Raw genomic sequence first — 15,155 nt, 5'->3', positions numbered from 1 at the left:
GCAAGAAGCCACGGGAAACACGGCGAGAGATTTTTAATCCACACGCGCGTTCAGGGGCGGAGTGCACTGGACAGCTTTGCCTTAGCTTTAGCTAAGCGTTATAACCGTTTCCGTATTTTTCTGTAAGTATATTTGCGTTTGTGTGTGTGTGTGTGTGTGTGCACTCGTGAACCCATCGAATTTTTTTTACTGGTGGTCCTGGGTCCAACTACAACCCTGATATTACATCACGCTTGTGGTCCTGGTGAAAGGTTGTCCTCACATGGATAATGCAGAGGGCAAGTGCAACTCTGCACATTCTTCATTGCATTCCATAGCGGAGCATTGTATTGGGCTACTGAAGATTCGTTTTCACTGCGTCCAGCAGCACCGTACACCGGAACGTTCTTCCAATATTGTTGCTGCATGTGCAGTGTTGCACAAACTTTGTTTTGAAGGTGGCATGAGCTTTGACAGTCTCAGCGATGACAGTGGTGACGAGAACAGCGAGCATGGCAGCCCTCTCGATGATGACCTCCAACTTCTATTTAGACAGGGAAATTCCGCACACAGTGTACTTGCGCGGGCAAGCTGTCCGTAACTGTTATCAGCTTGTATGGCACGGCAACGCAGCAACACCTGCGACAAGGCAGAAACACCTGCAGTATATATAAAGTGTAGTGAAGAGGAATGCCCACTACTACAGCGACATTGACACGTAGGCGCGAGGCACGAGCCAAGACTGCCTGGTTGCTACTGCGACGCTGCCCGTACACCCGGCCTGCTCTTGCTGCTTCTGTACCGACGCTGATACCGCTTTTGACCTTGCATGTACATTATATTTTGGTGGAGAGTGCTGCGGTCTTCCCCAGTCCTGGAACTGCGTAGCCGAAAGCTGCCGTCCATCATGTCTGACGACGCTGTCTTCAGACCCCCACCAGCTTCGCCACGCAGAAGCTGTCCCGGTGCCCAGCTTTTGCGAGAACCCGACATCTTCAGTGGCACCGACGAGAAAGACGTTATGGATTGGCTGGAACCTTATGAACGAGCCAGCGTTACTAACAAATGGGACGATCCCACAAAGCTTGGTACCGCGATGTTTTATTTAACGGATGTTGCCAAGCTGTGGCACAAAAACCACGAGGCGGATATCGCCACTTGGACGACCTTCAAAACCATTTTTTGAACGCACTGGTGTGCGCAATTTTCGCGCAGAACAACGCCTGCGAGGCCGGTCCCAACAAACTGGTGAGACATTCACCAGCTACATACAGGACATCCTCTACCTCTGCCGGCGTGTCGACCCGTCGATGGCAGAAACTGACAAGGTGCGACATATCATGAAAGGCATTTCCGACGACGCCTTTCAAATGCTGCTCTCGAAGAACCCTGACACTGTCTCCGAGGTCATCGAGTTGTATCAGAGTTTCGACGAGCTGCGACGACAGGGTCTTCATACGCGATGCCCTAACGTCCTGGATGACACCCTCTCAAGCCTGAGCACCACATCTGACCTTCAGTCGCTGCTATCGCAGATCAAGGAGTTTGTTCGTGCTGAGGTCGCTCGTCAGCTATCGCTGCTATCAACAGCCGGCCAACCACCGTCACCTCTGCCAGCAAACATTCGCCAGGTCATCCAGGAGCAAGTTTGCGCGGCTCTGCCATCTGCCCGTGACACTTCACCATTGCCGAGCTCTCTTGCCTGTGCCGAGGTAAATTCACATCTGAGCTACGCTGAAGTGGCGGCTCGACCACCTCTTCAGATGTGTACGTCACTACCCTCAACCGTGCCGCTGCGACCCACTCCTCGGTTCGCTCAGCCAAGGTCCCTCCAGAGTAGTGGACAATGGCGTATACACTCGACAATTGCCCAACATGCTTTGTCTGTATTCACACTATATATTATTGCATTTACATTATAATATATATATATATATATATATATATATATATATATATATATGACGCTATGATGTATTGGTGACGTGGCCTGGCTCCTACCCCATGTTTATTCTACTGTTACTTCGTCTTGAGGCAGTTGTCGATGCGCGCTGGGCTTTCGTATGGTTGAGGACTGCTTAGGAAATTGCCGATAGTGTGCGGTTGTCTCTAGATGGTTGGCACACATCATTGACAACATTGAGTCGCTATGATGAAGTGACAGTAGAATAAACATGGGGTATGAGCCAGGCCACGTTACCAATACATCATAGCGTCACACACGAGTTGGCAGGATGAAGACCTGGCGGCCACTTCATCAACCAGCCACCATCTCCGAACGTCTCAGCAAGACGCAGTGACCGAACGTGGACCACGAAAGTACATCCCAACACTGCACCAAGACCAGCATCGTGGCAGCACCATCAGACGACCTTCCCATCCCCAAGTACACCGGAGCAGCGGACGATGGACCTGTACAGGACTGGTTCGACCTGTTCGAGCACCACGCAACCGCTGCATCATGGTCGGAACGGGAAATGATCACCAACTTCACTGACTACATCTCCGGTGAGGCATTCAAGTTTTACCTGACACACATATTCGAAAACGACGAATCATGGCAAAAGATCAGGGAAGAGATGATTGCCCGTTTTAATGACTACGACAAGGACTTCTTCATTACCGACCATCTGCATACAACCACACTTGACCGTCACAGTCCATGCTTATTTCTCAAGAAACGTGGCGTTCCACCAGGTTTCTCTTCACGAAAGTCGGCATTTCCAAAGTCGTGGCACCAACATACGACACGAGACATCGCTCACCCTACTGGTGCCTTTCATGCTTCGTCTCGATTACATGGTCCACCACCTGGTTTTTTACGACGCAGCTCTTCAAAGGCTCCTAACGGTCACTATTCGTGTCATAAGGACGCCTTGTTCATGGTAGACCAGCTGACACATGGGGAAAATACCAAACAACGGCAAGATGGCTCAAAGAGTCAAAATGAGTCTTCACGCATTGGAGCAGCTTGCTCCCCATCTCGCAGGCTTGGCCCACTTCCTGGTTTTCCATCGCTTGGCTCATACCCCATGTTTATTCTACTGTCATTTCTTCCTCCTCTGCCGCTACCAACCATCACTTCATACGTCACACAAACAAACAAACAAACAAACACACACCATATATATATATATATATATATATATATATATATATATATATATATATATATATATATATTAGTTGTGTGCATCATTTCAGAAGGCTGCGGAGGCTGACTTGCTGAGGAAAGAAAAGTTAAAGGGGAAAAAATGGTGATGCCCATGTTGGCTACTGTGGTGGTGGCAGCAAAGGCTGAAAAGCTCCAGGCACAATGACAGCCAGGGTAGCCAAATGCAAGCCCCTCAATTCATCGACAAGCTCCAGATGATGCAGACAAATCACGTGATGTATAGCATACCCAGTAATGTAAAAATATGCAGGAAACATAAGTGATGTTTCACCTGTTCGAGTCGGACGGGCAGCAAAACGTGGCATTTGTGATTGATTCGGAAAGAAAAATAATTATCAAGATAGAAAAGCCAACCTTTTTTTTCGCCGATTTATAACACAGCGTAACCACAAGAAGTCAAACAGATTGGCTTCATTCGGCTTTTTCCTAACCTTGGTACGGGCACATCAATTCAGCATTGTTAAGTACGACTTTACACTTCAGCCTCATCTGCGAAGTAAAATGTATTGCAGAACTTATTAAGTGTATAGCATGAATCCATAAGCATGTCGTTAATTTATCAGTAGCAGCAGTAAACACAGCAAAATTGTATGGAGTACGTAACCAATGTCGTAAGGATGTTGCACCAATTTTAGTACACCAACAATGTTCTTTGTTTGCCCTACTGAAAAGTACGCTACACCTGTTCATGACGGGCATTATTTCAATTATTGGGTCATTTCACTCAGGAGTCATCAAGAGAAGCCACAAATTCTTACTGGTTGTCTAGTAACCATGCAAAAGATTTGTGCCTAGCTAATTTAGAGACAACACAATAGTAACAGTGTCTGAAATGCAGGCTGCAATGTGCGACATGGATTGCAATGACAACTGCAAATGTGTTTTTTTTTGTGATCACCACCAGTATTCTGCGAAAAATATTGTTCATTTACTTACACTTTGAATATGTGTGCAAGAAGCCAGGATTCTGAAATTTTTCTTCTCTGTACACTGACAGTGGTCATTCTTTGTTATCTGTCTCTACTGGCATTAGTTTGCTTCCTGCCCAAAAATTATCTTTTCATGTCAATAATACAAACGAAATAATCAAGTGTTTCTTGAGGTACGCTCAGTAGGCACATATTACTTACCTCTTTGATCGACCTCCTGGATAACCAAAGTTCACCGAGTATAGACCAATTAGCTAAGTAATCTCCACTTCAAAAACATAGTGTATCGAACACGATGACATCTGTACGCAGTGCTGCTCTATCAACAGCACTTGTAACTTGCCGACGAAGTCGTAGGACGCCTGCTCGACACACACACACACACACACACACACACACACACACACACACACACACACACACACACACACACACACACACACACACACACACACACACACACACACACACACACACACACACACACACACACACACACACACACACACACACACACACACACACACACACACACACACACACACACACACACACACACACACAGTAAAAAATAGGCCCGCCGTTGCTAGGAAACCCTACCGGATGGCTTCGTAAATGTCTTCCCCTTTTTTCTTCCCAGCTCTTGCCCCGACGCGATAAAACAACAATGCACAGCATATATCATACATTAGCCATCTAAAACAATTATGCCCATCAAAATCTAATAGTTAAATCATCGCAATTAAAACACCGTGGCCTGCAGATCACCATAAACGTCTTACGCAAGAGCTTTCTTCTGTGAGAGTGCAATTAAGCAAAAATGTACGTAAGATGCAGTGGGTAAATACATGAATGCACACTTCCATGCTATATATCGGACGCTGTAACGACGCTCGCCCACGCATGATCGTTCCTTAAATGAAAAAAGTTACCTGTCGATAGACGACAAAAGTGCAGGCTTCTCCGGTTTATACTTTGTTGTTTCTTGCCTGTAACAACAAAAGCGAATTAAATATATCACGATTGCGGTATGCTTGGCTTTGTTTATTAACCTTACGGCAGAATTTTCACGGTTTCTCTTTGCTCTTTGCAGATTGCCATAACTTTCAGTCAGTCAGGGCGTCATAGATCCCGAAATGCGCCCTCCCGGTGCCAGTATATAGGCGGTTGTTCACCGGCACCTGCACCAACGCGATGCCTCTTGAGAATATAACTGAAGGTAACGCAAGCATCTGCATTGAAGACATGAAAATTGAGTAAATAAAAATAAAGGAAAATTCCACCTTTCATTAGTAACTAGATTTATAACCGCTAATTATCTGAAGTATCTAAATATTTGCCGGCTTATATGTATTAAAAATTGCGAATGGCATTCTTCTCTTTAGTGTAAAGAGCTACGCATTATACGAAACCTGCCAAAAAACACTGAAGAATATGTTCTTATCTAAAGGCGAAAAAAAAAAACACCATGCACTTGTATATAGCATCTATTCTGGAGGCGTGTCCTATCGTACGAGATTTTGTCATACAATAAGGAGAAATAAAGGACTCGCTTTTGTACGTAAGACACAACATCAATTAGAAGACGCGCAGGAAAATCAAGGAAAGTGTAGGGTGGACCCGAGTGCCGGTGCCACACCATGGCCGGGGCCAAAATCGCTGGCGGCGGCGCGGTACAAGAGGGGTTGGGTAGAACTTACAGTTGTTCATGATAGAAATTCGTTTCTAGAATTAAAAAAAAAAGATTGTTTCCTCGAAAGGGGAAAGTAGTTAACATGATCAACAGGTTTTAGACGTATTTATTTGCAAACACTGCTGTCTCATTTTTTGTGACACAGCAGGTGTAAGACAGATGTTCAGCAACTTTGAAAAAGATTGTTCACAAAAAAAGCATGGTTTTGCAATTCTTGTTCAAATTGTTCAGCACCGAGTCTGCCCAGAGACTCATTAGGCTCATTCCACAAATACAAGTTGAGCGACAAAACAGTTCTGAATATATCTAACAGGCACAATATTCAGGGGGCATATTGCCGGGTACAGTGTGCAGAAGATGCAAAGAGGGATATGGGTGCTAAAAAAGTTGAACCGGCGTGAACTATACCTTAAGCTAGAGGATGACACGCTGGCAAGTGCGCCAATTTTCGCGAGGGGCCGCAGCGATAAAACATGCGCATGCGAAGAAGGCGAAAAACACTGGTCGTGGCGACAAAATATAAAGCTTATCGTTTTTTTTAACATATTCTGACATAGCGATATCATGTCTGATGTGACATGACCGAACAACCGACGCATATTCGAGTCTGCCAAGTCTTATGCACTGTAAATTAATATTCTTATGTCGAGTTGCTTAACGCGCATCCGAGCCCCACCGAGGTGGTCTAGTGGCTGAAGTACTCGGCTGCTGACCCGCTTGTCGCAAGATGGAATCCTGGCTGCGGCGGCTACATTTTCGATGGAGGAGAAAATGCTGTAGGCTTGTGTGCTCAGATTCCGGTGCTCGTTGAAGAAACCCAGGTTGTCGAAATTTCTGGAGCCCTTCAGTACAAAGTCTTTCGTAATCGAACGCTGATTTTGGTACGTAATATTCAACACATCAATCAACGTGCGTTGGATATACCGAAGTTTTCCAAGGGATTGTTGCAGATAGTTTGCACGTGTTGTGACATTTTAAATTTGTCGTAAGAGTTAGAACAATGTATATAAATACGTTACATGTACTAGACTTACAATGTCCCTTTAGAATATTTAATACAAAGAGGATGTCTTTGGTTTGAAAGGTTACCACAGCTTTTGTTTTGACAAAATGACGAAAAAATATTCGGCGCATCCTGATCTTGAGTATTAAGAGATGATTTTAGAGATACAGTCCTCTGCATGCATTCTAAGCTTATTATCAGTGCTACCGGTAATCGCTGCCTCGTTTTTCTATAAATATTTAGCAAAAGCGACCCAAGCACATAGCCCTAAGGCACCGCTGAAGTAATCAGCATGTCAGATGATTGCGCGCGGCTAAATGTAACAAATTATCAGCGCGACCGCAAGCAACCATCTATCCAAGCAACCAGCTTTTTCGCCAATAAGTTGTGGAGAATCTAAAACTTTGGCTTGGGAAAGCATGTAAAAGACCTTGAAATAGTCAATAAATATAGCATCAATCTGTCTTCAGTCCTTAAGGGAAGAAGCAATGTTGTGCGTAAATTTAAGCAACTGTGTAACAGTACATCTTGGTTGAACAGCGCACATGAGACGACGACGAAGAAAAAGAGCACAGACAGGAGCTGACTTGCCACTAAAAACTATTTGGGAAAGAACAGCTGATATATAGGTGGAGTTCTACATAACAGAAAATACAAAATAAAATAAAAAGTCACAACAGCAATATTCGAACACGCCGCACACAAGGAAAAAATATATGCCTTAATATCATCTGAAGGTACTGGAAAGAAGAATTCTGCGTCGCTTGGCAAAACTATTATTAGTGTCGTCATTATCAGAGGCAACAACATACTCTCTCGCTGCTCATCGTCACGAATACGGCTACCCTTCTTCATAACACAATGATATTGTTGAATAAAAAAAATCAAGTAGCAAGGGAAGGCAGTAAAGCAGTTAGGTTTTGTTTGATTTTTCCGCAGCCTCGTTCGTTGCACATCTGATGCTGCTGCCAAGGAAGCCGAATACGAGAGCTTATATATGGTCGCACCTTGAGGAAACGACCGCTCCGATATCCTCTGGATAAATACGTTTTTTGGTTCATCTTTTTATTGCGTAATAATAAAAACCTAGCGCTAAAACGGCAGGAAAGAAAGAAGGAGACAGTACAGAGCACTCTGTCCTGTCTCCTCCTTTCTTTCCTGTTCTGTTTGCGCTGTTTTTTTTTTATGTATATGAACCAACTCGCCCAAGCTTTTTAACCATAGCAAGCTTTTCATTGCGATAGCAATTATATGGATATTTTCGGCTGGCTTTTGCCGTCGGTGCCGCCGTGGCCGTCATTCATTGTATATGTATACGTATCTATATATATGAAAACTGAAGAAAAAGCTGTGGACCATCTATCCGAAGGGAATTCTGACGGGATGCGATGCAACAGCGGTGCGCACGGCGTTGACCCTGTTAAAACCACGGTAAACGCGAGTGCTGGAAGAACGGTTTGAAGCGAAACACTTCAGCTTTTACTGGAGTAAACGTGTGTTTGAAACGCGAAGTCACGGGAGGAAGAACGCGTTGAAGACGCTTGCACTTGCCTTCCTTGACTCGCGTCTCGTCGGTTACCCGCGCACCGTCTCTATTGTCGAACGCGATCAGCGTACTTGACTCACACCACATCGGTGTCGCTGCGCCTTCCGTTCACTGCCTATGCTTGCGTTCAGCTTCCCTGTCTCACGCCAGGTGAATGTTCCAGGCGCGACGTCGCCATTCGCAAACCCGATCGGCTTCGCTAACCTGCAACACCGGCGATGGTGGGGATGCTTCCCGCTAGTGCTGGATGCTTCCCGCTAGTGCACTAGCGGGAAGCATCCTCGGCGCCGTCCCGCCCATCGGCACGATCGCGCGGCAAGCAGCGACCGGTGCAAACATCATAATCACAATATGCATGTCATGTAGGAACGAGACTACACGCCACTCTCAAGATGTGCCAGCTTCACATATACCAGAATTGGTATTACGTGACGTGATTGAAAGAAAAAGGTGTATGACCAATGCAAAGATGATCATCACGATATGCGTGTTATCTAGGAACAATACTACATTCAACGCTCAAGATGCACCCACGGTCGTTCTGCTAGCTTCACATATACCCAATTTGGTATATTACGTGGCGTGAATGGATGACAAAGATGTATGACCAGCGCCAACGTGATAATCACGATATGCGTGTCATGCAGGAACAAGACTATTCCACGCTAGAGATGCGACCACGGTAGTTCTGGCTTCACATATACCAAATTGGGTATTACCTGACGTGAATTGATGACGAAGGTATGCTACTGGTTCAAACATACCTTACTCATGATGTGTTGATGGCTGTTTCACTAGCTTCACATATACTAAATTTGGTATTACGTGACTTGAATGGACGAAGAAGGCAAATGACTCGTCCAAACACGATAATGATGGCATGCGTGTCAGGTAAAGCATGACTACTGTCTATGCCTATAGTACGGTCGCGGCTGTTTTGCTAGCTCCACATATACCAAATTTGGTATTCCGTGACGAGATTAGACGACGACGGTTATTGCCGCTTCAAAACATAAGAATTATGACATGCAAGTAATGTACGGCATAAGCTACGTTCGCCTTGTAAAGTTGTGCTGACTTTAATGTGACAAATCAACATTCCTCATTCGTGCTTCGCATATCATCGATTCCCACTGCACGTGGGATCACCCAATTTTTAGTACATTTGTTGTACGCGCTGTATTCTAGAGATTAGTTAGAGCCTGAAGTTTAACAATCGAGCAGTATGTTTAAAGTGGCCTGGCTGATTACAAGCATGGTACTCTTATTAATAGACTGCATGTGTAATCTATACCGGCCGAGCTTGACCAGTTTCTCATGGCTTATCAGGGGTCGTGCTGCCCATGGCCCAGGAGAAGTGACGTCACACAGCTGCTACGCCGGAGGCCTGGAAGCTCATGGAGTGTCGCTGGCGGGCTTCCTCTCACCTCGCGTGAAGTCGCCCGCCAGTCAGTCCGTCCTTGTGTGCGTGCGTGCGTTCGTCCGTTAATGCAAACTTCACACTACGTATAACCTTTCATACCCAATCCTAGCCAATGCTGGTCTTTTTTTCCCTCGTCACCGCCGCCTGCTGCTTCTCCACCTATCACTTATTTGTTTTTTGCGTCAGGCGCCGACCTCGACTCAGATGCATATTTATTTCATAATACTGTCAAACCTCTCTTCAGGGCTCTTAGAGGGAGGGTACAACCAAATACAAACCAACCAATATACATCTATGTCAGGTTGTAGCGCAATAATTCATAAATGTGTAACACTTTACAAATAGGCAAACACTGCCTGCATTTACAGCAATGCCTGGCTACGCAAACAAGGCTTAAACACAGCTGGGAGAAAGAAAAATAAACTAAAACCAAGGAAAAATGCAGGCTTATCGTCTGGCAGCTCCATCACTCAAATACATGTCCAACAATTTTTCGAATTGGCAAAGATCGCTTGCATTTACTACAGTGCCTGGCAACGCACTCCAAAGCTCCATCGCAGCTGGAAAAAAAGAATTACGAAACTCATCACTCCGACAAGAGTACGGTACTAAAACACAGTCGTGATTAACCCAACTGCTTCGTTTCCCTGGCACTTCTAAGTACAAATCTTTGTTAATTTTTAGTTGTCCTTACAGTATCCTGAAAACAGTTTTCAACCGGTTCTTTTGTCTTCGTGCCTCAAGCAATTCCAGTTCACAGGACTCCAACATCTGCGTGACAGAATCTAACCGGTGATAATACGTGCATATGAAGCGGACGGCACGGTGTTGAACTTTTTCTAATTTTGTTTTCAGGCTGTCTTGGTGAGGACTCCACACGACTGAGGCATAATCTATAGTAGTATGTTTTCTAACGATGGTTTCGTGCGTTACAAGTTTTATACCTTGCGTAGCCTTATGTAGGTTTTGTCGTAAACCTAGTCTCTGGTTCGCTTTCAAGCACACATTGCGTATGTGTGTAATGCCATGCCAAATTTTGATAAAGGGTGACGCCTAAATGTTTAAATTGGTTAGTATGGAGGAGTAAATTTCCGTCAACATAATATTTAAAGGGCATAACGCCTGTTTTTTTTCAGTCTATGTGTATATGTTGACTTTTTTGTAGTTTACTTTCATATCCCATAGGTTAGTTACACCAATGGTGGAATTTTTCCAAGCAATGACTAATCCTAAATTGATCGTGCTTGCTCGTTACAGTAGAATAATTGAAGCAGTAATCTACAAAGAGTTTTACTCATACCGGGTGTTCAACCATTGAAAAAAATATTGTTGACATATATCAGAAATAACAAATGGCCCAATACAGAACCCTGGGGAACACCCGAGAACACTTCGAGTGGACGTGGCGAGTTGTCATTTAAATGTACTGTCTGTGTTTGGTTACCCAAGTATTACTTTATCCAAGTCTCTAGCGTTCCACCAATACCAATTTCTTGAAGCTCAAAAATTAGCTCATCATGAGTCACTTTATCAAAAACCTTTGCAAAGTCTATACAAATGACGTCAATTTGTTGCTTATTGTCTAAAGCGGCCGCAAAATTATGAACAACTTCGAATAATTGTGTAATTGTCGATAGTCCAGCTCGAAAGTCATGCTGGAATGAGTATAATAAGTTGTTCTGTTCAGGAAGTTTTGAAATGTGTTTTGCGATGATGCGCTCCAAAATTTTGCAACTAACACATGCGAGTGAAATGGGGCTGTAATTGTTTACAAGTCTGCGATCCCCTCCTTTGTATATCGGTGGACAACTGCCCTGTGCCAGTCCAAGTTACCCTTGGACTTGGGTATTTAGCGATGTCTCTAATATTACTGTAAGGTAATACGGTATCCATTCAGCGTAGCGCTTCGAAAAATCTGAACAGATCTGGTCAGGTCCACTAGATTTCTTCCCGTCTAGACTCAGGAGTAGTTCAAACATGCACTCCTTCCCGTTTGATTATAAGTTGTTTCAGAGATTTACGTATACAATAGTCTAAGTGCTCGCCAGCGTTAGTGTTTGCATGTTTGGTTAACACAGACTGGAAAAAGTAATTGACGTATTCAGCAACGTCAGCTGAATGCGTTAACGTTCCTGTATCGTTCGAGATTTCTTCAACTTTATCTTATCTACTGCTCAGATACCTCGAGAATGTTTGTGGGGAAGTTTTAAAATCAAGTCAGTGTTTCATCAAAGAAACGCTTTTTGTTTAGCGCCAGAGTGCGCCTCAATTGTGACCGAAGTCTAGATGTTTCTTCAGAGGCTTTTTTTTTCTTTTTCCGGAGCCACTTTAGCTTTCTTTTCATATGAATAATACCGCGGTTAATCTATGTTTGGTGTTTAGATTTTTTTCAGATGGAATGACACAAAGTGCTCCACGCAATGGTTTATTATAACCTTGAATTCATTCCACAACTCGTCTATTGTTTTTTCGTTTGCGTGTTGTTCGAAAAGGCCAAACGAGAATTCCAAGAAATCTACAGCTGCAATGTCATTAGCATTGTTAGAGTATTTTGTAGCTATTGTAATAGCGTTTTTCCTGTAGGACGTATGCTAGCTGTCAAATTTACTAATAATCTTATGGTCAAAAATACCATTCGCAATGGAACACCAATATTCCTCAATATTGTTTGATAGGAACACCAGATCTAACAAAGACTATGATGTAGGAGTTGGTCGTGTATATTCATGAACAACTTGATTTAGATTAAAAAACAGTATATCCAATTGTTCATCTGCACTAGACTTTTCAACGTCATTGTAAACCAGGTCCTGCCAATTAATATTCGGTAAATTGAAGTACCCAGCCATAATTAGAAGTGTGCTTGTATGTACATTGGTGCCGAAGAATGTGTTCAACTGGTTAAAAAATTCTCAGCAGGCCGAAGGTGGACGATATATCGCCAACCACATAAGCAACACTTTCAAAATAATTCTACACTAAACTGTTTCGGGAATGTCACAGTCTATTATGCACGCACAAACAGATTTTTTTTAATTATACACACTTTCCCACCACGGGAATCTGTCCTTGCTGAACATTTTATATCTACGGGGAATTTTTACGTTAGTATGTATACCACAATGCATCCAAGTTTCTGTTATAAAGACCATATGAGGACTGAGAAATCAGCAAATATTCCAGATCATTTGTCTTGTTAGCAATGGTGCGTGCGTTTAGAAAAACAAAACCTAGCTATGATGCTACCGATGAGGTGGGCGTTAATCGCGAACTTGTTGGGCTGTGTGAGTCACGCGGGTAGTTCGTGACCTGAGCCTTTTCCTTCTTATCTTTATTTAGTCTACTTCCTTCAACCGCACACGGTATGCGCTTATCTTGGGTGAGGTCCCATGTGTACGTTTTTCCTTTTACTTTTATTTTATCGTAGACAAGCTGGACTTTCATGCCTTTCGACCGATCCGATGCTGTACTTTCCCAAAGCTTGCTTCTTATTTCTGCTGTTTCTTTAGCATAATCTTGGCTTACCCGCACATTAGTGGCTTTCAGCTAGAAACAAGTCTTTAAAACGCTATGCTCTTCCCTGGAATCAAAGAACTTCGTAATAATGGATCTCGGCTTATTCTGTTTCGCCTGACCAATGCGGTAGATGCTTTCTACCGTTCTCAAAAAAAAAAAACCTCTCGAGTTCTGTCAAAAATATCGTCAAGGACCTTTTCTCCGAGTTTGGTTTCTGTTTCATCACCACTTTCGGCGATTCCAAACACTAAAAGGTTGCTACCGCCTACTTACAATTTCATACTCAATTAACTTAGACGCTTGCAGTTGAACAACCGATTTTAATGTCCGAATCCTTTTATTCATGTCTTCAAGGACTGTCAGAATACCTTGTAACTTATCAGTTTTAGCATTGACAACGGCAATTTCTTTTCGTATGGTATCCATTTTGCGGTCACGTTCTTCTTACCTCTCATTAATAGCCTGTAACATTTCTGTAACCTCCTGACCAGAAGTTGGTACTGGATTTTCTTCGATGTCTCAGGACACAAGCCACAACATGAACATTGACCAGCAGTCAGACAAAATTGCGAAACACTTCTGAGGGCACGGCAGGACCAATAAAAATCTATCATCGCTACGATAACCAGCCAAATGGCCTAATGAACTAACCTGCGCAAAGAGCAGTGGTGATTCACAAAAGGGTCGCGCCTTTTGTAGACTCTTCAGGGGTGACATCACTCCAGCAGGGTAGGCGTTGTCAAGTTGATGGTCCGCGGTATTATAGCCACGCTGAGGCCCACCGGAGAATTCCAGTTCAATCCAGTTGTTTGCTGTCGGCAGAACGGCGATAAACCACGACAGAATCTGCGCTAAGAGCAGTGGCGATTCAGGCATGCTGTCCTTCAGGCAGTCGCCGTGCCCTCTGAAGAGATCACAGAATGGTTGCACCTTTTATAGACTGTTCAAGGGTGACGTCACTCCAGCAGGGTAGGCCAGGGTAGGCGTTGTCAAGTTGATGGTCCGCGTAGCATTGCCACGCTGAGGCTTCCGGAGAATTCCACTTCAATCCAGTCGTTTGCTGCCGGCAGATCGGCGATAAACCACGGCAGAATCTGCGCAAAAAGCAATGGTGGTTTAGGCATGCTGTCCTTCAGGCAGTCGCCGTGCCATCTCGATTCAGTTCCCATACATATTCTAAGAACCGCTTCTCTAACTTGTGATGCCTATTGACGCTGGCGCGATGCTTGAGCTCACTGCAATCTTTCGTACCGTACATCAGCTAGTGTGCCGTCTCACCTAATAATAACACCCTCTCGTTATGTAATACTGCCCCTCCCCCTCTGTCTGGACACCTGGGTGCTTTTGCCCGTCAGATATGTAACCGAGGTATTCATTCCTGTTAACGTTTTTTGCGTACTTTTGCAGTTCTCAATGCATCTGATATCAGCTTTACGGGTGTTCATTATTAACCCGATAAACATATCAAGATGGCTTTGTGACGTTGAAAAATCAATAACAGGAATGGAATTGAGCTGCCAAGCCATTCCCGAAGAGAGAATGGGCTAAGTTTTTTTCATTCCGAGAAATCGCATTGAATGAAAATGCAACAAGCTTCAATCCTTCGAATGAGATTGGAATCGAATGGAAGCGCTGTTGGAACTCCGGGTCCTGCCGGTCTCGTTTTCGGTAGCTGGCCCCGTCGCAGGATCCATCGTCCAACAATTCAGCGAGAAAGAAGCGCCCGAACAAACGACAGAGATTTATTTACATGTGGAGAAGTGATCAACTGATCCAAAGAGAGAAGAGAGAGAGATACAAAACGTCTTCGGCATTTTATAGCGCCGCGTTGCCGACACTGGGCGCACTGTCCGCATCGTCAGCCAATACGGTGTCCCCGGCACCTCGGCCA

General features: G+C 44.2%; 1 protein-coding gene across 6 annotated transcripts; it reads right to left on the bottom strand.

Moving 5' to 3' along the window:
* Positions 1 to 15: 15 nt before the first annotated feature.
* LOC119161772 (uncharacterized) lies at positions 16 to 14,529 on the bottom strand. Of its 6 annotated transcripts, XR_012887591.1 has the most exons (4): positions 14,436 to 14,528; positions 14,195 to 14,358; positions 13,916 to 14,110; positions 5,107 to 5,315 (listed from the first exon to the last, which is right to left on the bottom strand). XR_012887591.1 is itself a non-coding variant. In XM_075880309.1 (2 exons), the coding sequence occupies exons 1-2, from the start codon at positions 14,138 to 14,140 to the stop codon at positions 5,190 to 5,192; spliced, it is 351 nt and encodes a 116-aa protein (XP_075736424.1). In that variant the 5' UTR covers positions 14,141 to 14,187; the 3' UTR covers positions 5,107 to 5,189. The 6 variants fall into 6 exon arrangements, 2 of the variants coding, with proteins under 2 accessions (XP_075736424.1, XP_075736425.1); XR_012887590.1 differs by having other exon boundaries at positions 14,195 to 14,529; XR_012887592.1 differs by lacking the exons at positions 5,107 to 5,315; positions 14,195 to 14,358; positions 14,436 to 14,528 and adding an exon at positions 16 to 618 and having other exon boundaries at positions 13,916 to 14,187.
* Positions 14,530 to 15,155: the final 626 nt, after the last annotated feature.

The sequence above is a fragment of the Rhipicephalus microplus genome, chromosome X (genome assembly GCF_043290135.1).
Source record: "Rhipicephalus microplus isolate Deutch F79 chromosome X, USDA_Rmic, whole genome shotgun sequence".
In the NCBI taxonomy this organism is placed as follows: Eukaryota; Metazoa; Arthropoda; class Arachnida; order Ixodida; family Ixodidae; genus Rhipicephalus; species Rhipicephalus microplus.
This window is presented reverse-complemented; position numbering and strand designations above follow the sequence as displayed.